Below are 26,329 nucleotides of genomic sequence, written 5' to 3' on the forward strand. Positions count from 1 at the left end.
CATCAGGCTCTTCCGCTATGAGCCTGCTTCTTCCTCTCCCACTCCCCCTGCTGTGTTCCCTCTCTCGCTGGCTGTCTCTCTGTCACATAAATAAATAAAATCTTTAAAAAAAAAAAAAATGATATGCCAACAAATTGGACAAACTAGAAGAAATAAATAAATTCCTAGAAACATATAAACTACCAAAAACTGAACAGGAAGAAATAGAATATTTGAGCAGACTGATTACCAGCAATGAAATTGAATCAGTAATCAATAAGCTCCCAAAAAACAAAAGTCCAGGACCAGACAGCTTCACAGGTGAATTCTACAAAACATTTAAAGAAGAGTTACTACCTAGTCTTTCAAAGTATTCCAAAAAATAAAAGAGGAAAGAAAACTTCCAAATTCATGCTATGAGGCCAGCGTTACCCTGATACCAAAACCAGATAAAGACACCACAAAAAAAGAGAACTAGAGATCAATATCTCTGATAATCAAAATCCTCAACAAAATATTAGCAAATAGAATCCACCAATACATTAAAAAAATCATTCACCATGATCAAGTGGAATTTATTCCCAGGATGTAAGTGTGGTTTAATATTCACAAATCATTCAACGTGATACATCACATCAATAAAAGGATAAGAACCATACAATCATTTCAATAGATGCAGAAAAAGCATTCTTTTTCCAATGCTAATTTCAAATGCTAATTTCAAAATGCAATATCCATTCATTATAAAAACCCTCAACAACATAGCTAGAGGGAACATATCTCAACATAATGAAAGCTATCTGTGAAAAACCCACAGCTCACATCATCCTTACTAGGGAAAAACTGAGAGCTTTTCTCTTAAGATCAGGAAGAAGACAAGGATGCCCATTCTCACCACTTTTATTCGACATAGCACTGGAAGTCCTAGCCACAGCAATCAGACAACAACAACAAAAAAAAAATAAAAGGGATCTAAATTGATGAGGAACAATGGAAACATTCACTATTTGCAGATTACATGATACTCTATATAGAGAACTCAAAAAAACCCACCAAAAAACTTAGAACTGATGATCAAATTGAGTAAAGTCACAGGATACAAAATCAATCTACAGAAATCTATTGCATTTCTATACACCAATAATGAAGCATCAGAAAAAGAAATTAAGAAAACAATCCCATTTACAACTGCACCAAAAATAATAAGATACCTAGAAATAAACCAAACCAAGGAGGTTAAAGATCTATACTCTGAAAACTATAACAACACTGATGACAGAAGTTAAAGATGACACAAAGAAACAGAAAGACATTCCATGCTCATGGATTGGAAGAACAAATATTGTCTATACTACCCAAAGCAATCTACAGATTTTATGCAATCCCTATGAAAATATCACTGGCATTTTTCATAGAGCTAAAACAAATAACCCTAAAATCTGTATGGAAGCACAAAAGACCCTGAATAGCCAAACAGTCTTGAAAAAGAAAAGCAAAGCTGGAGACAGCACAAGTCTGGACTTAATTTATATTACAAAGCTGTATATCAAAACATTATGGTACCAGCACAAAAATAGAAACATAGATCAATAGAACAGAATAGAAAACCCAGAAACAAACCCACAATTATATTGTCAATAAATCTTCAACGAAGCAGGAAAGAATACCCAATGGGAAAAGACAGTGTCTTCAACAAATGGTGTTGGGAAAACTGGACAGAAACATGCGAAATAATGAAAATGACCACTTTCTTACACCACACCCAATAATAAACTCAAAATGGATTAAGGATCTAAATGTGAAACCTGAAACCACAAAAATCCTAGAAGAGAACACAGGTAGTAACTTCTTTGACATTGACCACAGCAACTTTTTTCTAGATAGGTCCCCTGAAGCAAGGGAAATAAAAGCAAAAATAAACTATTAGGACTACATCAGAATAAAAATTTTCTGCACAGAGAAGGAAACAACCAACAAAACTAAAAGACCACCTATGGAATAGGAGAATATATTTGCAAATGACATATCTGATAAAAAGTTAGTATCCAAAATATATAAAGAACTTATAAAACTCAACACCCGAAAAACAAATAATCCAATCAAAATATGGGCAGAAGACATAAATAGGTATTTCTCCAAAGAAGACATCCAGATGGCCAACAGACACATGAAAAGATGCTCATCATCACTTATCATCAAGGAACTGTAAATCAAAACTACAATGAAATACCACCTCCCACTGTCAGAATGGCTAAAATCAAAAACACAAGAAACAACAGGTTTTGGCAAGGATGTGGAGGAAAAGGAACCCTCTGGCACTGTTGGTGGAAATGCAAACTGGTGCAGCCACTCTGGAAAACAGTATGAAGGTTCCTCAAAAAATTAAAAATAGATCTATCCTATGATCTAGGAATTGCACTACTGGGTATTTATCCAAAGAATGCAAAAACACTAATTCAAAGGGATACACACACCCCTATGTTTATAGCAGCATTATTTATAGCCAAGATTTGGAAACAGCCCAAGTGTTCAACTGATGAATGGATAAAGAAGATGTGAGATATATATATATATATGAAAATCTAAATATTTGAGTAGCCTGTGTGTCAAGGAAATTGTAGGAGGAAATACAAAAATATTCTAATAGTAGCTTTGACATCAGAAGTAAATGCCCCGAGTTTAAAAAAATGAATTTCCCTGGGAAGAATCAGAACAATTCCCGGAGGAAAAGTTACATTTCTCCAGTGTAACTGAAGTGTGTCATCTTAAGTATGTCATACATAGAAAAGAAAGCATGAAAGTTTTAGGGTATCCATCCCTGCCCCAATATTCTGGAAATTTGCTACCTGAAAATGGCTACCTGATTCATGGAATAGAAACTGGCATTAGTTGAGTTGCTATTCTTTCCAAGCACTTTGCTAAGAACTATCTTTTTTGTCATAAATAGCCCCCCAATAACTATTACAAGGTAGCATTTGTTATCCACATTTCATAGATGAGGAAATTGAGGCTCAGGAACAGATTTGAATATAGATTTTGTAAATTCTGAAGCTCCTCCTCTAATCCTAGTCTGCTATATATATTAGAGGGTCAGATGTACACACTCAATGTTAACTATGCATAGCAAATGCATTTTGTCCTCCTTTGTTTTTCCATTAGGGAAGTGTTGATGCTCCATGTTTGGGTGTCCTGGCAGCAGAACTGTCTCTTCTGTGTTGCCACAATGATCCCTTAATCACCCAACAAGCATCCTCGGGATTGTATCACCTCCTCTGCATTGCAAAGTGTCAGAATGGTAAGAACGATTTACCATCCCTTCTATTGGATATTAAGAATTTGTCCCTAATTATTCTACTTGTGGGTCCCAAGAAGACTCTATGTTTGTAGATTTCTAAATCCTTCCCCAAGATCTATAGCCCCACTTTCTAAAATATATTTTGTAATCTTTTTTAGAATTATCAAAATATGCTAGTAATATCTGGTTCTTCAAGATCTATAAAGTACTATACTTAGTGTTGGGTGTTAATGGTGGGGACAGGAATGCTGTGGGGAGGAAGGGAAGAAGAAGAAAAATTACCAATGGGACTTTTAAGAAGGAGGCATATTTTCCCTTCTCGTGGGGCATCAAATAGAATACTCAGATTCTTGCTTCAGTGGTTGGGAAATTTAGCCCAAGACTAAAGTAAATGCTGTTCTGGGCAGCCTAACAAAGCATAAAAGCAAGTCCTGAAAGTATCAAACTGTTTCCAAATAACTTAAACAGAGAAAAGATTTATCCTCCCATAATACATAATTCATATATAGATATAGAGATAGAGATAGATAGATGATAGATAGATAGATAGATAGATAGATAGATAGATAGATAGATAGATAGATGATAGATAGATTCTTAAGGCATTGAACATCAGATAACAAAGGACAATGAGGTAGAGTACTCAAAGAGTTTTGTTCCATTAGAAGGAAAAATTTTTTCTCTAGACTAAATTGTTTTAGTGCCACTTAACAAAGCTTAAAACTTAAAAACAAGATCTAAAACGATCAAGTGATCTCCAAATACTTTAAATGCTCATCAGAATGAAGCTCAAGTCTACTCCTAGGAATACGAAAATGCCAGCACTCAACAAGTCAAAACTCAGAGTGTCTGGCATCCAGTAAAAATTACTAGGTATGCAAAGAAGCAGACTACAACCCAGAAGGAGGAGAGAAATTAACCAAAACTGACCCAGATGATAGAATTAGTAGGGACATTAAAACAATTGATGTGATATATTCCATCTATTTAAGGAGTCAGAGAAAAAGATGAGCATGTTTAGTAGAGATATAGAAAAATTTCTGAAAGACTTCAGTTGAAACTCCAGAGATGAAAACTACAATATCTGAGATGAAGGACCTCCGGCAGAGATCAACAATGTAATTTTCCTGCTCTCCAACTTCCCCAGCTCCTTGCAAAATGCCTCCAAGACTGCTCTCCTACCAATAAACACTCCAACTTAGCAACAGCTTTTCCAGCGCACTGAGTAATGCATTTGATGGCCTTAATGTATTCACTCTCTGCTCAACCTATTAAAATTATGTCTTTCATTCAGATTTCACAGAGGCCTCACTTAAACACTTTGTGGACTCTGGATCAGTGCTGTCATAATATTTGATGGGATTTAAAACAGCAGAGAGTTAAATGTTCAGAATACTTTAGATCTCCAGAACCGGGTAGGAAGGAGAAATTGGAAATAGCGATGTCATAGAAGGAACCAGTGATCAAATAAAAACCTTAAACTCTTTCCCTTAATACAGAGGATATTGAAAAAAATAGACCCAAGACGAATGATAAGTCTGGAAATCAGTGCCTCCTGCCTACTTCCTCTGATACAGAATTCCAACCTAAGGTCTTGCAACAGGACAAAACTAAAATTACCCAGGTAACTTGCTCCCCCCCCCTTTATCCTATGGCTTTTATTTCATGTGTGTTATTACTTTTAGTGGCAAGTTATTTCAACAGTTTATATTTTTAATAAATATTTTCTATGTTTTTAAAGTTCAGTGAAGCACAGAGTAAATAATATGTAGAGTACTTGGCTTCCCAATGTTCATCTCTATGAATGAGAATGATGCCTATTATTCATGAATATAGCAATTTATATTATTTTATGTGACCCTTACAGAATGAAAATAAGAGAAGTGTTTTCTAGTTTTATTCTTTTTGTTTGATTAATAAATATACACTAAAGATCGGCAACTTCTGGTTATTTAGCAAACTTAATGGAGTCGCCAGTTAACAGGCTTTTCAATAGTATTATATTTCACTCAACAAACATCAAAATAACCTGCTCTAGATTTTGTTTTAAAAAACCTATGAAATTAAAAAAAAATTAAGTTGCAGTGGAAACCTCAGTACAAGTAAATCGTTTTTACATTGACCCAACCCTGGGGAAAGCCATGAGGCTACGTACACTCCCTCACTTTCTCCAAAGTACAGGGCTTGTCCATATGCTTGAGAGGTCACCCAGCTCTTAGCCTAGGTTGGGCTGTCCCAACAGATGGCCTTCTAGCCTCACACATTGAGCCAACAGCTCAGCAAAGCTGCTGGGAAGCCCTTCGGGCAAGTTCATCTCTTGCAGTGGGAGAGTCTTATGGTTCCTCCTAAAACTACATACATAAAGCAGTGTCTTCTCCTCCCATGGCTGAGATAGAATTGTGGGAGGAATTGTGGGAGGCTGAGGAGCCGTGGAAGTGATAAATCTTATATAATATGGGAAAAAATACTGCATAGGTATCTTCAATATGTGTTTGCATGATGATGCATTTTTCCAAAATCAAGCATTATTCTTAGCCACCTCCCCTCAAAAATCACGAGCTTGGTTGACTATGAAATTGTCCACTTATGTGAAGAAACCAAGCATCTGTATAGGTTTACTAGAAAATTCTTCTACATCCTTCAATCTCCACTCCAGTGCCCTGGAATGGGAATCCTGAACACCAGGACTGAGCTAGTGAGTGGAGGACTGGCAGCCCCCTCAGAGCCCCTTCCAAGCAGTCCATGAGGCCAACTACCACCAATTTCATGTTGCGTTCTGTCTTTTCTGAGTTTAATGTCCTTCCGATCTGGAAATGCTGGGGCTAGGAGGGAGGGTGCCCTGGGTCCTTGCGTTCATGACCTGTTATTTGGTTCCCATTTGTGAGACCAAAGCAGGCCAGTCGTGCCCTGTGTGTAAGAGCAGTAGCTGGAAAACCCTGAGGTGGGGACTTTCAGAGGTAGATTGGAACAGGTGCGTTGAGAGAATCTAAGGTTGTAATAAGGGAATCAAGGAGACTATAGCCAAAGACAAAGTTCAAAGGATGTGACTAGGAGGATAAGCATCAAGGTTTTTAGCCAAGAGAGCTAGAAACAAAACACCATGAAATGGGAGGATCAAAAAAAAAAAAAAAAGAGCAGGTTACAGATTAAGACGCTGTTCTTTTATATAGTGACCAGTTATAAGAGAGGACACTGTCTTCTAAAGGAGCCACAGAGGGTCATAAAAGTGTCACAGACTAAACAAAAAAAAATGTTTATGCCAAATAAACTAGTAATCTCACTCATGGGAATTTATAGAAAGAAAAAAAACTCACAATAATATATCTACTTATGAGAAGAGTTTCTTCACAGATGTGTGGTTTATTTTTTAACAAACTTTGTGTCAAACACAGAGAAAGAGATGATAGATTGTGGAATATCAAGTTAATACTCTACCATGCAGCCATTATAATGAGTAGCATCAAGAATATATAATAGCATGGTATAGGAGTAAGAAATAAGGGGCGCTATAGGTGATTTCTAAAGAATCCATTCTATAAACAGCCCCTGTCGTCTGATGTAGTCTACTGTCATACCTGGACCTACCTTCATGTGACAGAAACTCCTAACAGTAGTTCTAATTTTCACTAGAAATTGCTTCTTCCTCAACTTTTAAATGGACACTAAAATAAATTCATTGAATAAACAAACAAATAGTTAAAAGAGAATATTCCCCCATTTCAATGTCTTTTTTTTTTTAAGTCAACATATCATATAATGAAATCTGGCTTTCTTAAAGAAGGGCAAACTATTTGCGATACTCGGTCCACCTCACCAAGCCTTAGTGACCCTCCTTTAGCTTTCTTGCATAGCATTCCAAGAATACTACCCCTCACCCCTCTGCCCAGTAGGAGGGAGACTGGTGGTCACCCATTGTCACTCAAACCTCAGGTTTGCCCTATTGACCAAAAAGAGCTATGCTCCATCCTTTTAAGAGGAATGCAGATAAGCTTTTATTGGCAAGATTGGGTACCTTCTGAACTTGGGAAAATGACGTATGTGTGTGTGTTTATACTATAAAATGTAATATATATACATAAATATTTATGTATATGAAAGGAGAAAATGTGACTCATTCATCTCCTTTAACTGAGAGATCCGTAATCATGTAATTTTGTTCTTATTTTATGGTCCATGGATATTCCTCTGACTTAAAAAAAAAAAAAGGATTGTTTGGATTGTAGTTCTCATACCTCAATCTTCGACATATGAGTCTTTTTCTCTCTCTTCCTGCTTCTTGATCCTTCTCTGGGAAAGAAAAGGTCCACACCCTTGAATCACCCACCCTTTCTTACTTCATCCCCTCCTGCATACTAATCATGCTTGTTTCTGATCTCAGCAAACTCATTCCAAAGCTAAAGAAGCTCACAATAATTTCTAATATTCGAACAGCTGAATTGGTGTAAAATCAATATTTTATAGTTCCTCCTAATTGTAATGCCATGGTTTTTCATTCTTTCCTGGCCTGACTCGAGCGCTGACTTACCCAGATAAAAGTGTTTTAACTGCTTTAAAAATCAGAAGAGGGGCACCTGGGTGGCTCAGTCATTAAGCATCTGCCTTCGGCCCAGGGCGTGATCCCAGGGTCCTGGGATCGAGCCCCGCATCAGGCTCCCTGCTCCGCTGGGAGCCTGCTTCTCCCTCTCCCACTCCCCCTGCTTGTGTTCCCTCTCTCGCTGGCTGTCTCTCTCTGTCAAATAAATAAATAAAATCTTTAAAAAAAATAAAAATAAAAAAATAAAAATCAGAAGAAAAAAATAAATGTAATTCCGCTTGAATTATCAATATCTAGACAGTTGTAAAATATGATTTTTAACATTTTTGAATGGAGGAAGAGGGCCACAACAGCAAAAATGCCTAAAGCCTACAAAAATCACTTGGCTCTACCCGGCCCCAGAGCTTCCTCCAGAATGATTGAATTCAGTTGTCTTTCTTCTGTCACCATAGGTAAGGCGTGAGGTCACAGCTCTCCTTTTTGGTTTCAGAGTGTAGGACACACCCTACTGCCATCCTTGCTGACTGATTTTGTGTGGAGTCTCCTGATGAAACTCTCTTCCCCTAATTACATAACCGCATTCAAGGCATCAACCATGCTGAAACTGACTCTGGAGTATCACGCGCATAAGGTCACCATGGTAAGATACGCCACAGTGAGTAGAGGAACACCGACTTTATTCTCTAAAGTGCTCTTGTTGCCTTTGTTATATGCCTACTTCTTTTCCTGTGTATTTCTTGCTATTGTTCATTATGTTACTTTAATCAGATGAGGCTTTTTTTTGTGAAATATTTCAAGCACGCAGAAAAGTTTAGAAAATAATGTCATGAACGTTTACCTACCAATCATACCAAATCATAGCATCTTGCCATATTTGCATCAGGTTTTTTTTTTTTTAATTTTTAAAATACCATTTGTTCAATAAATATTTCATGAGGACCAGTAAATGCAGTGTATTTTTATCACCTTTTTTTTATTATGTCCATTTAGCCACTGTATAGTATATCATTAGTTTTTGATGTAGTGTTCAATGATTCATTAGTTACGTCTAACACCCAGGGCTCATCACAACACGTGCCCTTCTTAATACCCATCACCCTGACCCCCCCCACCCCCTCCTCTCTGTAACCCCCAGTTTGTTTCCCGGGGTCCAGAGTCTCTCATGGTTCGTCCAGCTCTCTGATTTCTCCCCCTTCAGATTTCCCTCCCTTCCCTATGATCCTCCGTGCATCAGTTTTTTTAAAGAATACATTAATAACAGTAAAATAGTATGTATATAATTGAAATCTCCTGTGTAACCACTAGGGGAAGTTTTCAAGGACCCTCAGCTTGCTATAGGGCTGGCTATATAATTTGTGGGGCCAAGCGCACATGAATGGAGGGCTTCCTCTTCAAAACATAGGGAAAAAGTGCCATTAAATATACAAACATATGAAGGGTTTTTTTTTTCCCTTTCCTCCAGTCGCTTTCTTTCTCAATTTGTCATAGCATTTTTATTTTCGATTTAATGTCTTTCTAAGCCAAAAAAAAAAAAGCAACTAAATTTTTGAAATAGCACAAAATTTACCATCTTTATATTGTGCAATGCCAGTGGTAGATGTAAATATAACAGCATTTAACTCAACAAAATAATGCAATTCACATTTCGTAGGAATATGTTTTGGCTCAGGTCATGATCTGGGGGTCCTGAGATCCAGCCACACAGAGCTCCTCACTCAGTGTGAAGTCAGCTTGAGATTCTTCCCCCTCCCTCCCCTCCTGCTTCTCCTCTTGCTTGCATGCACTCTCTCTCTCTAAAACTAACTAAATAAAATATTTTAAAAATAAAATCAGTTATGATGGAAAATTGTTCATGGTTAAAATTATCCCTGAAAAATCCCTAAATTGCACATATAGAATGTGGTTTACAATCTCTAAATAACTCTAAGTTGGCAAGTCTTTTCTTAAGAATTAAAGCAGATCATTATTGCTATCCTTGAGTGTATAGTAACATAGCTGGCTTGTTTTGGGGCATGCTGCATGGAAGGGAAAGGGGGTGAGACGAAAGAGCTCTAAACTCATAGTTAAAAGGTCTACGGAGAAGAGCAATGTTTAATGTCCCCTATTTCATGTTCCCCTTGCAGCATACGCAGTGTGAGGAATGTCCTGCACTCTTAACACTTCGCTTATTTATTTATATTTATTTATTGCTTGGAGTAGGGGATGGTGCTGATAACTGTATATGAGATAATTGTAGTGGAATGTAAATTACGTCAACCAACATTTCAGCTTATGATCTCTGAGGAATATTTTCCAAATAAAAAGTGAAGTTATCTTGTTGGATGAAATTTGATGTTGAATATACAGCCATTAATTTGAGACAAATTTCAGGTCTAGCTAGTAATCTCCTTGTTCAAGAATTAATAAAAAGGGGAAAAGTAAAACTGACATAGGGCCTATGAATAGAATTTGCAAGATTATGTGACTCAGTGTTTACCATTCTGGGCCATTCTTGGAATACATAGTTTATCCGTTCTGTATGTAGATTCAAGTCTTTAATTGTCAGAAAGGTTTTTTGAAGTATACAGTTCCATTGTTATTCTGTTCCATTGTTCTGATTTCCTTCTTAAAGGACTTGAATTATACAATGTTTTCTATACCAACCTTATATGTCTTAAATAAGGAAGTCTACCTTCCCCAAATAAACTTTTTTTTTTAAATGGGCATTTTCCCCTAACAATAAAAGCATAGGCTTATTTCTCACCCCAATAAATATTTATGTTGTGTAGTCATACACATAAATTTCCTCTCGTCTTATTTGTGTGTTAATCGCTGCCGTGGCCATTCTGAGAAGGACTGAATTCTTACATGCAAGAAATGCCTTGCTTTAGAGGTGGCCATGGAACAAAAGACTCTTGTTGACCTATAAATGACTTTTCCAGGTGTCTAAGATTGTGGATGCTATTTACAAGCAATTGTGTGAAGATTCTTCCCACATCATGAAGCATGCTATGTTGCGAGTCATCACCTTGTTAACACGCACTTCACCAAAGAAGGTTATCTTTCAACTTATGGATTACCCAGTCCCAGCAGACAAGTAAGGCCCCCTCAGCCTTTCCGTAAGGGTTTGTTCACAGCCTCCAGGATCCGACAGAGCTGGGCAAGTTAGGCCTGGCTTCTTTTTTTCTGAAAAAAGATATCTATTTCTGCATCACATAGGATGATCATGAAGCTTAAATAAGATCATGCACATGATCTTTATTTATTCATATTCTCACACAATACCTACACACGGTAGACACCCTCGACAAATGATCATTGTCACTATTATTTATCTGAGGCTTTAAATTGTGTTCTGCTGCATATCCCATAGGAACAAACCTCTCCTCAAAGTGATGATGGGTTTTTTCCCCATAAGTGATAAAATTTATACTGCTTTTTTTCTTCATTAATGAAGAACAGATGGAAGGTATTTCCCCGCACCAACAAAATAATGAGACACTAAAAATAGCTCTTCCTTAGTTATTTATCGGAAATTCATGATCGAGGATCCTGGAAAATATTAAGGAAAAAAGAATACCAGTATGAACCTATGGGACAGTATGAGCCTAACTCACATTAGAAGAGAGTAGTAAATGACATCACTCCATTTCTATCATTAGTACTTTGAGAAGGAAGGTAATACTTCTTCACTATTAACCGTATAAAAGGCAGGAAGTTATATTTGGGAAGGATTCAGGCTTTGCAAACAAATGGATCTGAATTCCTTCCCAGCCACACAAGTTTCTAAACTTCTTGATCCTCAATTTGTCTGTGAGATGAGAAAAATTCCTTATCTATACAGTAATTATATGGGTGTTAAATGAGTTAATGTCTGTGAAAGGGCATCAAAATGCACAAAATGCTAAACCAATTATACGAGTGACTTTTTTTTTTCACCTGAAAGCTTATATTTATTTGGGAGGCCCGTAAATACTCACAAAGTATTTTACTACTTAGAAAATTCCTGGAAATTAAAAATCTTCCTATGACTCAGTGTTTTCTCATTCAGGAATTAAGCACCCATTGTATGTAATATATTACCAGCCTTCAAACATTTTGTTCAGAGGGAATAGTTCAACATTGATAAAAGTTGCCAGTGAATCCAGCACAAACATATGACATGAGGAGGTACAGAAAGCAAGCATAATTAGAGTTAGGTGAACTTAATTAAAATAGTCACCAGCAGATCTTGTGCAATAGGAGGTGAGGATTGAAGCAGAAAAGACTAAGATTTAGAGTTGAGCTAAATCAGAAAAACAGAGAGAATGTCTGATCAGCTAGAAGGTATGATCAAGAGGTAAGGGAGTGAGACAGGGCATGTAAGACTTGATGTCCATGTGGTTCTAAGCACAGTTCTAAAGCTGAGCCCAGAAGACAGGAGCAGTGGAGTAATGGGTTCTGAAGAGCTGGTATGTCTGTGTTCTGGAGGACCAGGCCTCCCTATTAGGAACCTAAATGCAGAGAGTCTATAAAATAGGGTTCAGAACCCAGCAAGGATTGATAACGGATCAGGAATATACCCACACAGGGGTGCCTGGGTGGCTCAGTCACTAAGCGTCTGCCTTCGGCTCAGGTCATGATCCCAGGGTTCTGGGATTGAGCCCCACATCGGGCTCCCTGCTCAGTGGGAAGCCTGCTTCTCCCTCTCCCACTCCCCCTGCTTGTTTTCCCTCTCTTGCTGTGTGTCTCTCTATCCAATAAATAAATAAAATCTTTAAAAAAAAAAAGGAATATACCCACACAGAGGTGTGTAGCGGTTTTTAAGATTAGCAATAATAAAAAATAATCTTGAAGAGTGGCCAAGTATATAGAAAGGAGCTAGGGGACTGGAGTTTGAGGAGCCAGGGTTCTAGTGACTGACATCAGTGTCATTAATTAAATGTGTGACATTTCACAAAAGAGCCCACTCCTCTGAGCTCAATTTGAACTTACTTTTCTAACTTTTAAATTTATATAGTTAGTTTTTTGCTTAGTATTTCTACCTAAAATTAAGGGTTTTTTAAAAAGTTGATATATTTATTTATATTAACTTGTATTTTTATAGCAATTTTTAAATATTCTCTTATTCCTGGACAAACAAGATCACAAGTTGGGAGGACCACAATATAGAATGGAGAAAGCTTATCAGTTCCTGACTTTGACCTGTCCAGATATTTAAATGTGCTAGGAAATGAACTTGCAGACTTGCAGACTGCATTTTCTGTAATATCTCACTGAAATTCTTCCTGTGTTTTCAAGGACAAGAGATTAATGGGATCATTTGGAAATGAGCATATCAATTTGGTTTAGACTTGTCTGTAATTTCTTCATTATAAAACATGTAAATCCAAGACTTTTCCCAAATCATGACACAGTATTAAGTAGGAAATGAACAAGCTGATTCTCACCATGGTGGTGGTGGGGGTGGGACTGTGTTTGCAGCACTTTGATACTGATGTGGCACGCGGCAGGTTCTGAGTCAAGTGTGGCCCCTCATGTGCTGAAGACAATCTTGTTGATACTGAAAGGAAAGCCCGGAGAAATTCAGGACAGCTTCATGGAAAGAAGACGTTTCTCTCTTGATCCTACTAATATGATGCCTGTAGTGGTAAGTAATACCATGAGTGTTTCTTTGTCCTGGCATTTTTCTGATCATGAAAACCCCTATCTGCCCAAATATTCAGTCATACTTCTTGACACTGTCCTGCTTTCACTCATTCATTCATCCAACACATACTTATTGAGTACCAACTATATGCAAACTTCCTGATCAGGAAGTTTGCATTCCGGTAAAAGACACAGACAACGAACAAAAAAATGTGTCAATTGTCAGATGATATAAAGCTGAGAAGAGACATGAAGTGATGTGGGGAAAAGAAAGTGATCAGGAGAGTTTAGGAAAGTTGGTCAGGGGATGCCTCTCTGCTGAGACAACATCCAGTCAGAGAATGAAGGAGTGATCCTTGCAAATATCTAGGCAAAGGAGTCTTAGACAGAGAGAAGGGCAAAAGCTTTACAGTGATGAGAGCTTGCTGGTACATCAGTGACTGTGAGGAAACCAAAAGGAGAGAATGGAGCAAGGGTGGAAATTCAGAGATGGTGTCAGAGAGTAGCCACCAGCTAGACCATAGAGACTTTTATAAGCATATGAAGTCCTAATGTCATTTGTGCCCACCATTTTCTATCTCCTGAGGAGTAAAATCACCACTCCTGGGAGTAAATTCTGGTCTTATGGAGATATAGTAGGAATAAAATGGGTAGTTCTCCACAAATGTGAGGTGGTGGAATGTGTTTCTCTGATGTGGTGGGTGGGTGTTGCAGTGGTTAGTGGGCCAAATGATTGTTAGTGACCTGGACTGCCTCCTCTTGAATATCGCACTGGCCTGGATTGTTCAAGCACAGGGAGGACCTGGGTCATTGGTAGGACCATTCTTCATGGCCACATATGAAGGGGACATTGGGAGGTATTCTGTCCTTGGGAGCCACTTGCTTCCCACTGGTTTGGCAGCCGAGGGATTATTGATAGTGCTTTGGGAGCTCATTGCCATAGAATACTGGACACAGTTCCTGGTTGAAAATGGTCTTAGTAGCTGTTACAGAATGAATGAATACCCATGCACACTTCAGGCTTCCTTCAAGGGGGTTGCGGGAGGGGTTGTGGTTCCTCCCTTCCCCCCACCAAGGCTGGCTGGGTTTAGAGGCAGAATGCTCCATTCTTGAGCTCTTTTTCCTTCCTTTAGGCATCCCAGGCCCTGTGCACATTGCTGCCTATTTGTTCTTACAAGAAAGTGGTGGCCCAGTTTTTCCCCCAGCTCTTGATGGCCCTCATGCTTCAACTCTTCTACAGCAGTGACCTGAGACTGATGACAGAGAACAAGATGTTGTGAGATCATATTGGTTATTTTAGATTCAATCAGAAATAAGCTTCCAGCTGTCAACTATTTCTCGTCCCGCGGGTTCATGTGGAACTCTTTATAATCATATGCAATGCGTTCATTTATTACAGTTCCCTTTCCTCTGAAAGGTAGAATGCCTCTAGGACCCCTAAGTACCTAGAAGTTAGCTAGAACCTTCCCTGAGTGTGTGCAGCATGCACGAAGAACCACTCCCACAGAACATGGTTTATTCTTGCCAGAGTGGGAGGCTACCAAGGGGAGAGAGAGCAGGCAGGAGCATTAGAGCCAAAGCTAGACACATGCTAGCTCTGCCATTTACTCTCTGATAGTGATTTCTCAGGGTCATTGTATGTGAGAGATTAAAATAATGTATGTAAATGTGCTCTGTGAGCTGTGAAGTTGTTTAATGGTTGATGGTGTGATGTGTGGCCTTAAGACGGCACACGGTCATTCTCTCCACATAAGGCAAGATTCAGCTCTTTCCTTTCACCTAAGACTCTACAGTTAGCTTTGTTGCCCTCTAGAGAAATCTGGACCACTGCCTGCTATTTGCCCTCATCAGGGGTGGACTTCTAAAACGGGCAGAACTCCAAAGCACAATCCATTCCATTAAGATACTTAACCCATTCTCTGTCTTTCAAGCAGACATGCACCAAATCATCCCACCCGGATGAGAATATATCTATTTATTTAAAGCATCCAAAGAAGAAAGGCAGCAGGCACTTTTAGCAAATTATCACATCATTTAACATCTTTTATTAATAAGCTGTTAAGCTAATGAACTAATAAGCTGCTCCATGATTAATCCTAGATTTTACATGCTACCATTTCAGTTGGACCCTAAATCCCATGTACTGTTGATCAGGGAAGATGAAGAGCATTGAAAGTTGTTTTCCTTTGAAACATACCCTTTTCCAAAACCAGCGTCCTGCGCAGGGTGGAATGAAAAGGCCGGTCATAAGTACTTAGTTACATGAAGGCCACTGTCGAATGGTGACTCTGTTCTTCTTTGGGGCTGTAGCTATGCCCAGGACGCCCTGCGAGTTCTGCTGAATTGTTCTGGACTACAACAGGTGGATATTGCTCTAAAGAAAAAGAATTGCTGGAACCAGTTTAACCAAACGCAGTTTTACCATCACGGGGTCTACCTTGTTGCCAAGTAAGAACAGGGGCCCTGCACGTGGTTCTGTCTCTATCCCACCTTCTCCAACTTTCTTCAGTTAAGCCATGTGTGACACAGTCAATATCCACTCCAACTTCCCTCTCTCCCCTAATGATCTGAATTGCCCTTTGATTTCTACTCCTTCCCTTATTTTAGGGGTTTATTATTTATTGATATAGTTTTCTCTTTCCTTGTCCTCCTACTTAATGATACAGATACCCAATTATCCTCCCTCCAAAGGACAGGTTTCTCTGTCAGATATGGAGAACTGGAGGCGAATTTGCTTTTTCTTTCCTCTGCTGTTAGCAGATTCCTGCTATGTAGGCATCAGACAGTTATAGATGTGCTCCCACTTCAAAAAATCTGTTCTCAATGAGACAAATAATTTTGGAAAGTATAATGAAAGAAAACTTTACATTTTTCTTGTAGTAGAAAAGTTGGGGTTTTTTCCTAGTTAGCTCCTGACTGATTATAGGGATCAGATTTTCCGATCAAGAATCAAGATACACAGACTTGACAACATAATAGACCATTTAAAGCTGTGACCAACCCAGAAAGTATAGTCTATATGGTCTCTGGGCCCCTCATGCATTTCAAGTGGTATCTTGTTTACACACAGATTTTAGGAACGTAGATTATTTTATAAAACTATGATACATCTGCACCCACAAGTGGCCACTAGTTAATAGTCACAATATCCTTAGTACCTTTGGATCTTCTTTCTTAAAGTGTGGTCCTCAGACCAGCAGCAACAGCATCACCTAGAAGTTAAAAATAGAAAGCAGAATAGAATCTCAGGGCCCACTCCAGTCCCACTGAATCAGAATCTGTATTTTAGCAAGATTCCTAGGTAATTTGTATCCATATTAAAGTTCAAGAAGCATTGGTTTAAAATACCAATCTGGAATTTTAAAATGAAACCTGTCACATCAATTTTCCCAGTCCTGCCACTAGCCATCTGATCCAGGCCAGCGTGTCAGGACAACTGTGAGCCTGGTCACTGCCCAGAATGGCTTCAGCGAATCAGGACTCACCACTTCTTCTCCAGAGTAAAACAGGATAGTCCCAAACTCTCTTCTTCATCATATCAGTCCAAGGAAAGACTTGGTCTAAAACCATGATGATGACCTATTCAACCATCCTGGATTGCCAAGATATTTATTTTGCACTATTTATTTTCTCTACTTTTTGTCAAGCAGGAGCTTGTGGTATTACACGGTATTCTGTTGTGGGGCTCAGGAGGGGAAAGATGGGAAAGAGGAGTGATGTTAAGGAAAGAGATGTTGTCAGTGATCCAGATATATATAATTCCCTGGAGTCTGAATAGAATTTAGAATGGAGCTGCAGTTTCCTTTGGATTAGGGAATACTAGAAAATATCTTTCTTTTTTATCTGGGTGGTACAAAATATGAGGATAATGATTCCGTTTACTACCATTAGCAGTTGCTGAGGCAGGAAGTTTTCATCTTCTTCGCTAATTCAGTGCCTTATTCTCCACTACAGAACTCTCAGTGACTATAACTTCCCACAGTTTCCAGAGACCTTGCATTATCTCTACAAGCTCTCAGTGGAAGGTCCTAGACGGTCAGAAGACAGTATCATCACAGTAATATTCCTCACTGAAGTGAGTTTCATTAGAAGACTGAGAACAACCAGGTTCTCATTCCTTATTCAAAACTTGTCAACCCTCCAATCTTTTATCTCCCTCTCTAAATATTAATTCTTACCAAGAGTTAAGACGATGACAGATAACTTTTGTCATGTCCGAGGAGATGTGGATTTGCACAAACACTAATTATTTCTGTAGTACCAGTTCATGTGTCTCTGCATGCTTGTTGAACTACATCAAAAACTAATGAAGTACTATATGCTGGCTAATTGAACATAATAAAAAAAAAGAATTTAATTTAAAATCAAGGAATACTTACAGTGTACTCCAAGTTTACTTAAAGATAGAAGGTAATATCTGGGATCTGAATGATACTTCAGACTCTCTAGGGGGAAAAAGGAAATGATCCAAATAACTGAGTAAAATGAAAATATAGAACTACATTAATATTTATATGAATATTTCACCATATATTGTAAAGCTAAACTAGAATCGAGCAAATTGAGGAAGTCCTTTTGCTTACAAAAGGCATGTAGGAAGTTCTATGAGTTGAAATTCTCTAAATCAAATATTAATTTTTCCATAGAGGTAATATATAATAAAGTATTAATCTAAGGTGCCATGCCAAATATTCTCAAAAATTTGACATAATTTCAAACATCATAGTCAGTGGAACAACCAATAAACTATAAAAGACATACCCATACACTATACTACCTACTTCTAAGGTTTTCAGAAAGATACATAAATCAGTGTAGCTGAACATTGCACTAGCAAATCAATAGTTTCCAAACTTGCTTAATCCATCTGATTCTCTCATTATTTTTATTATGTGAGTCATTATTTTCATTGTATTATCCTTTTAAGTATGTACAAACATTAAATAGGCCTAAATATGACATACATGATTGCTCCCATAAAATGATACATTCAAAAGAAATTTACAAAAGACATAAGATTTATATAAGCATTATTAATGTGACAGATGATGTATAATGAACCCTAATTGCCTCTCTCATCATGAACGTAATGCTTACTCCTTTTGGAGAGTGGTATACCTGTCCTTCTAAGAACTGAGCAATGACCACATTGTTCCCCCACTTTCTCTGACTGGACCTTCTGGCAATCCTCAACTGCCCAGTTCACGGTGAGGTCACTTGGCCTTTAGTTGTTCTGAGCACACATCTGTGTATTTTACCTTAGCTTAGTCTTGTTAGCCAGCAATACTTAACATAGTACTATCGATGTTTATGCCATTTATTTATATGTGTTATTTCTAATTTTCTACCGATATAAGTAACAATAGAGTTTACATCTTTGTGCCTAAGTCTTCTTTCTTTTAGTATTTTAGATTACTTCCTTCTAGTAGATTCCAAGAATCTAAAGTAGGAGCTAAAGAGTATAAACATTCTGAGGGCTAAGGATTTTTATTGCCAGACTGATTTCCAGAAAGCAGAGTCAACCACTGCTCTCCGTGTGGTTTGTGGGTGTACTCACCCCACTGCCCTCTTGCCACTATTGAAGAGCTTTCCAATTGGAGAAGTAGATGCAATGTCTTGTGGGGGATTTGATTTGTCCTTAATTTTAAATTTTTAGAGAGGTTGAACATTTTAAAATTAAAATTTTTCATAAATTAAATTTCCACAATCTGAACAATCTGATCTCTTCTGCGCCCATTTGCTTATTACGGTCTTAGTGTTTTTCTCAATGAATTCTATGATTCTCTCTCTCTCACCCACAGAAATTTGTGAAGGATATTAAGTGTGTTATACATTTGATTGTAATGCCTGTTGAGAATCAGTACCCAGTTTGTTGTTTGCCTTTTGTTTATGGAATGTGTCTTTTTTTTTTTTTCATAAAAATTAAGCATTAGGGATGCCTGAGTGGCTCAGATGGTTAAGCGTCTGCCTTCAGCTCAGGTCATGATCCCAGGGTCCTGATGGAGTCCTGCATTGGACTCCCTGCTCAGCGGGGGAACCCGCTTCTCCTTTTGCCCCTTCCCCCTGCTCGTGATTTCTCTCTCTCTCTCCCTCTCTCTCTCTCTCTCTCAGATAAATAAATAAAATATTTTAAAAAATTAAGCATTAAAAAACTACTGTGTCCAAAGAGTTGATAAATAGTCATGTATAGTTTATTCGTATTTATACATTTTATATAAATTTTTACATGTAATGTTGTTTCCCATGAAGTTACATGGCGTACCACAAGGTACACTATAGTTTTTCACTAAAACTAACTAAAACTAAAGTTTTCAGTAAATATTAACTTCCTATCCCAGCATTATGTAATTAATAAGCCTTAAAGTCACTGATGACACTACCTTTATGACTTCTATTATTAATTTCATCTATATACACACAAACACACACCCACATTAGGGTCTGTCCTGGATGACACTGTTAAGCTCCATTCATTTTTTCATGGTTGTGGAAGTATCACAACGGAATTAGGGCAGTTTGCAAATAAATTTTAATGTCTTACAAAGCAACTTTCCCTCAACTCTCTTCAAAATGTCTTTAGTCTTTCCTATGTATTCATCCTTCTAGTCACATTTTAAAATAATTTCGCCAGGTTTAAAAGAAAAAAACAAACCTTTCACTGAAACTATGATTGCAGTTAAATTGAAACTATGAGCTTCTTAGGAATATTTGGTATTTTTATATTTTCACTTCTTTTTTTAATTCAATATTTTGTCATATTCATATAAATCTTACATGTTAATTTTGGCATTATGAAGTAGTTTCTATTATTTTAAATTGCTAGTGCAAATGTGGCTTTTTTTTGGTTCTCAAATTTATCTTTATCAAATATCATTTTAGGCATAAGTTTTTAGTGCTTGTTTTGTTTCTTTTTTTAAATTTTATTTTTTTAAATTTTTTTTATATTATAATAATATTTTTTATTATGTTAGTCACCATACAGTACATCCCTGGTGGTTTTGTTTCTTGAGAGAGCTGCCACACAATGTGACAGAGCTTCGGGTGTACAGCACTGTGATCTGACAACTCTATCCATGGTGCTGGGCTCGCAAGCGCAGCTGCCATCTGTCACCATGCAACGCTATTACGATATTCCCAGTGCTGTGTCTTTTATTCCCATGACTTATTCATTCCATAACTGGAAGCCTGTATCTCTCTCCTTTACCCATTTTCCCCATCCCTCTACCGCTCTTCCTTCTGGCAACCAACCATTTATTTTCTGCATTTAAGCATCTGATTCTGCTTTTTGTTTGTTTATTTATTCTTTTGTTTTTTAGATTTCACATAGGAGTGAAAATATGGTATTTGTCTTTCTCTGACTTATTTTACTTGGCCTTATACCCTCTAGGTCCATGTTGTTGCAAATAGCAAGATGTCGTCTTTGTATTGCTGAGTAACAGTCCATTGTATATACATACCACATTTGTTTACTTTTTCATCTATGGATGGATACTTGGGTTGCTTCCCTACCTTGGCTATTGTAAATAATGCTGCTATAAACAGGGGTGCAGTGTTGTTGGTGGGAATGCAAGCTGGTGCAGCCACTCTGGAAAATACTATGGAGGTACCTCAAAAAAGTTGAAAATAGAACTACCTTGTGACCCAGCAATTGCACTACTAGGGATTTACCCCAAAGATACAAATGTAGTGATCTAAAGGGGCACCTGCACCCCAATGTTTATAGCAGCAGTGTCCACAATAGCCAAACTATGGAAAGAGCCCAGATGTCCATCAACGGATGAGTGGTAAAGAAGGTGTGGTGTATATATATATACACAAGGGAATACTACTCAACCATCAGAAAAAATGAAATCTTGCCACTTGCAATATCAGTGGAACTAGAGGGCATTACGCAAAGTGAAATAAGTCAATCTAATGCTAAAGCATTCAAATCGACCAGTTTTGCCCAATATAATAGAAAAAATAGACATAAAATGAGTAGTGAGAAAAAGGGTGTGAAATAGATTAAAAACATCACAAGAATATTGGATACTCTCTGTGTCAATGGTTCTTAACCAACGATGGGTACCAGGATCTTCTGGGGCAGCTTTTCTATACATGACATAGGCTGGGCTTTGTCCCAGTCAAGAGGCAAAGAAAATTAGATAATTGAAATCAATTAGGAACAATGGAAGACTGATGGTTATTGATGTGTTATTTCCAAATATTATCAAGGTTAGTTCTTGTTGGGTGATCACCACACATCAAAACATAAAGGCATATTTTCCACTTAGAACGAGTAACTAATTTCCACTTACTAGCATAATGCCTGGCCCATAGTAGGCATGACCTCCTAGTACATATAAATATTCACTGTCAAGGAACTCACCCACCTAACTATAATCTGGGACAGGGAGGTAATTTAAATTGAGTCACTGAAATTCCAACAATGGAGAGGAAAAAAAATTTAATGCATATATTTAACTCCTAACAACATGGGAGTTGGGAAGCTCACCCCCATACCATCAAAAATCCACATATAACTTTTGACTCCCCAAAAACCTAACTACTACTAACGTAAGGTCAATTAACATATATGCTATATGTTATATGCATTATAAACACAGGCTTGAACTGTGCGGGTCCACTTACACATGAATTTTTTACAGCACAATATTGTAAATGTATTCCTCTTCTTCATGATTTTTTAAAATAACATTTTCTTTTCTCTAGTTAACTTTATTGTAAGAATACAGTATATAATACATCTAACATATAGAAAGGATCAGCTGTAGATATATACAGAAATATATATGCACGTGTTTCCTATTATGACCGCTACTCCTCCTTCCAGAGAACACAGAAACTATGAACACAGGAATGTGTGTAGGAATGCATATAAGTATCTGGAGTTTTAGTGAGACTTGTGCTCCAGTTTTACTGAGAATGTCTCGATTTCTATGACTGACGCAGAAATCGTGCATTAGCCTTTCTCTGCTTATGAACTTATTGACCGTTTTCTTTCAGCTTCTGAATAACTTCTTCAAGGACCCGTTCCCAGAAGAATTTTTGGTTCTCTTCAGAAACTGGGTCAACGACTCCAATCCTGCAGTTAGCAAGCTGAGCCTTCAGAAAATCGCCAGCATGGCTCCAGTTATCAATGAGGCACGTGAGTGTGCGATCTGTGAATGCGATCGCCATCATGGTCGATCTAAGATTTGACATTGCTCAAGATCCTTACTGATAAAACTGCTATTTCTCAGTTTCTGTATAGCTAAAACAATTTCAAAGCCTGGGTGGAATGGAAGCAGTGTGGTAGGTAAACTCAGTAGCTTAATCACCCTGTTTAGATTTTTCCTAGAAATGAGTTCATTGCCCTTGGAATGGATCAGCATTGCCCCACACAAACTCTTAGTCTGAACCACACACACATAAGTTAATTTCCCCTCCAACATGCACACCTGCCGACACATTAATTCCTATCCCAGAGCACTTGCTCAAGCTTTTTTTTCCACTCAGGTCATTTCTCCTTTACCCATACATATTCACATTTGTCTCCATTTTCAGCTCAAGTCAAAGTCTGCTGAATATTCTGACCTGGTAGACGCATCCTTCTCAGAGCCACACCCACTATGAGCACTTGCTTATACTTTATATCAATAGTTCTCTATATATGATGCTTGAACCAGTAGTATCAGCATCTCCCAGAAACCTGTTATAAATAGAAATTGTGGGGCCCTACCCCAGGTCTGTGGAATCAGAAATCATGGGGTGGGGCCCATCAATCTGTGGTTTTAAAAATTCTCCGGGTGATTCTAATAGTTTAAACTTGAGAACCACTGTCTCACACTTTTTCCTACTGAGTCACGTGAATACTTTTCGCCTTCCAGGAAGACCAAATTAAAGCATGTTTTGTAATTCTCTTATAAATTCTTTTTTATAAAGTTTTTATATAAATTCCAGTGTAATTTAGCATACAGTGTAATTTTAGTTTCGGGCGTACAATTGAGTAATTCAACACTTACATACACCACCCAGTGCTCATCACAAGTACCCTCCTTAATCCCCATCACCTATTTCACCCATCCCAAAGTACCTTGCATAATAGAATTATGATAATTCCATAAATCAGTGTTGATTTAATAAGTTTAATAATAAATCCTTGTTCATCTATTAAACATTGTCTCTGAAAGCTCAGACTATCCGTGGGCACCCATTTTGCATTTAGAATGAAATGAGCCATGATCTCTTTGCTTTAAATAAATCACAGAAGTCGGTGTACTTTGTTTTAGTAATCAGGGTTATTTATCGCGTTGTCTAATGCTCTTCTCAATGTTATTAACAATTGAAAGGAAGGTTCTGTGTCAAGGTTATCTAGGAGAGTAAGGGAGAAACGGTGGAGAGTGAGCTGGGTTGAGGTCACGTCCCATCTATCCGTAAGGACAACTTGTCCGCCAGACACAAGGCCTCTGGCTATTATTTTGGCAAATAGCATTTGTTTCTTTCTTTTACTTCTTCTCTTTCCAGCCTTTGTTTTTCTTCTTTGATGTCACCGTTTTGCCTTTTTCCTTGCCTTCTGTTCTGTTGTCTCTGATCTGCAGTTGACTCTCATGACCTGGCTCAGCAGGTCAGAGGCTCTCATGTCCACACGAGTCACCAGCACCTGGTTTAGAGGTCATCCTGCTCACGGTGTGCTGGTGAATGCTTAACCACCAGCTCTCTGGAAATAATGCCAGTCGCTCTGGTGTACTCGCATCGTGGCTGATTTCAAGCTATCGAAGGGACATCATTAAACATAGAATTGGAGAGAGATGCTGGTAGCGCATCATTATTTAATATTCCCACCATACAGCTATAATACGTGTAAATTACCTCAAGGGCCTGTAAGAGTAAAATAGAGCAAAAGAAATAGGAGATGAGAAGTTTTGAGTATTTATTACCTTTGTTTTATTTCTTCCTAGTTTTCCAAAACTTGCTTTTTAATAGTGATTTTTTAATTTTAACTCCAGTGTAGTTAACATGCAGTGTTATATTAGTTTCAGGTAATGATGCAACAATTCTATACATTACTCACTCTTCATTGTGATAACTGGACTCTTAATCTCCTTCACCTGTTTCACCCATCCCCTAGCTCCCTCCCTTCTGGCAACCATCGGTTTGTTCTCTATAGTTAAGAGTCTGTTTTAACAATCAGCTTACAAAGTTTTTGGCAATTTGACAATTGAATCTTGTGAGGCAAGCCCAGCACACGGCTGCACGCTGCCCAAACTAGACGTGTATGTGCCAAATCTACCTCGTCTCCTTCTAGTTCCAAAATCCAACCATTTTCCTCTTTTATATATAGATAGAAAATGTCTGCAGCTTATTAATATCCATCTTGGATGCCTTCCTTTCAAAAGACAAAACTGTCATAATTCGGGCCTTAATCACCCTTCGAAGACTTTTAGTCAAACTGGACAAGGTGACCTACTCCTCTTTGTGTATTAGAATTGCATCCAGCTACTGTCCTCTGATGGATCATGTGAGTTACACAGTTAGATATGTGAAATCATTAAGTTTTATAGTTAAGCTGAAGCCCCAGCTGAGGCAACGATATTACATTTCAGAATAAATCAACAGGAGATAGTCATTGTGTGCAGAGCTACCATTTCTTCTCTAGAGATAACAATATTAGTCAAATAAGTACTGTCTATAGATACAATTATATACATATATAACTACATTTTATATATATGTATGTGGGATATATATATATATATATATATATAACTACACTATGAGAACCTGGAAAAGTTTGTTCAGGTTCTCCTAAGAAAGAAGAATCAAAGAACAGCCTCTGTCTTTGGAGGAAAGAGGAATTGTATGTAGCTTAGGGGCCGTATCTTGGCTTACCCTAGATCTGGACTGCCTGGGTTCACATCCTCCTAGCTGTAAAATCTTAAGCAAGTGATTCAGTTTCTTACTGCTTCAGTCTCCCCACCTATATTTTTAGACAGTAGCAGGTGTATTATGGGCATTAGAGATGACATGTTAATGCCCCCAATGTGTTTGCTATTATCATATAAAACTCTAATTAAAAGGTATTTCATCAGGATGCCTGGGTGGCTCAGTTGGTAAAGCATCTGCCTTCAGCTCAGGGTTTTGTTATCAAGTCCCACATCAGGCTCCTTGCTCAAAGGGGAGCCTGCTTCTCACTCTGCCTGCCACTCCTCCTGCTCGTGCTATCTCATTCTCTCTGATAAATAAATAAGATCTTTAAAAAAAAAAAGGTTTTTAATCAGAAAGTTATGCATTTTGAAAATTCTTGTTTTTTATGGTAAATGTATTCCAGAAAAGCTGGGTGACAGTAACATATTTAAATAAGCAAAGACACTTTGGTATGCCATAGGGGAATATTTATTTTTAAAGACATCTATAATGAGTTGCTTGTGAAACAGAGAATTACTTCATAGAAAATTATTTTCCAAAAGTTTGGGAGTTCTTAGGTATTCATATTTCATTGAAGAAGGCATAATATTATTAAATTATAGAAAGAAGTAATTGAATGGCAAGAATTATTTTCAAAAGGACATAATGATAACAATAGTAATAATAATGGTGGCTGGATTTATTGAGCATTTACTAAGTACCAGTCACTATTCTAAGGGTTCTACATGTCTATCTCATATAATTCTCTAAATAACTATTACTGTTATCCAGTTTACATACAAGGAAAATGAAGCAAAGAGAAGTGAATATTTGGCCAAGTTCACACAGCTAAATAAGTAGTTGGAATGTCCATGTAAAAAAAAAATTTTCAAAATGAAATCACTTGGAAAAAAAAAAAACTTAACTAAATAAATAATCAAACCACACCAAAAGAAAAGAAGCAAAATCAGAGAGAAGGGGAAATTACCAAATATCAATTTACCCTAATCATTCCTTGGAGATAGAGT

The 26,329-nt window shown here is 37.6% G+C and overlaps 1 protein-coding gene across 1 annotated transcript in view; it reads left to right on the plus strand.

Moving 5' to 3' along the window:
* The window catches only part of MROH9 (maestro heat like repeat family member 9), a 183,677-nt gene that overhangs the window by 141,941 nt on the left and 15,407 nt on the right, over positions 1-26,329 (plus strand). Inside the window, exons 14-23 of the mRNA XM_048225366.1 lie at positions 3,139-3,274; positions 4,774-4,898; positions 8,299-8,448; positions 10,730-10,884; positions 13,251-13,416; positions 14,549-14,691; positions 15,726-15,863; positions 17,370-17,490; positions 22,422-22,563; positions 24,743-24,915. Of these exons, the coding sequence (XP_048081323.1) occupies positions 3,139-3,274; positions 4,774-4,898; positions 8,299-8,448; positions 10,730-10,884; positions 13,251-13,416; positions 14,549-14,691; positions 15,726-15,863; positions 17,370-17,490; positions 22,422-22,563; positions 24,743-24,915 (1,449 nt within the window). The remainder of the gene's footprint in view (positions 1-3,138; positions 3,275-4,773; positions 4,899-8,298; positions 8,449-10,729; positions 10,885-13,250; positions 13,417-14,548; positions 14,692-15,725; positions 15,864-17,369; positions 17,491-22,421; positions 22,564-24,742; positions 24,916-26,329) is intronic.

The sequence above is a fragment of the Ursus arctos genome, unplaced genomic scaffold (assembly GCF_023065955.2).
Source record: "Ursus arctos isolate Adak ecotype North America unplaced genomic scaffold, UrsArc2.0 scaffold_2, whole genome shotgun sequence".
Lineage (NCBI taxonomy): Eukaryota > Metazoa > Chordata > Mammalia > Carnivora > Ursidae > Ursus > Ursus arctos.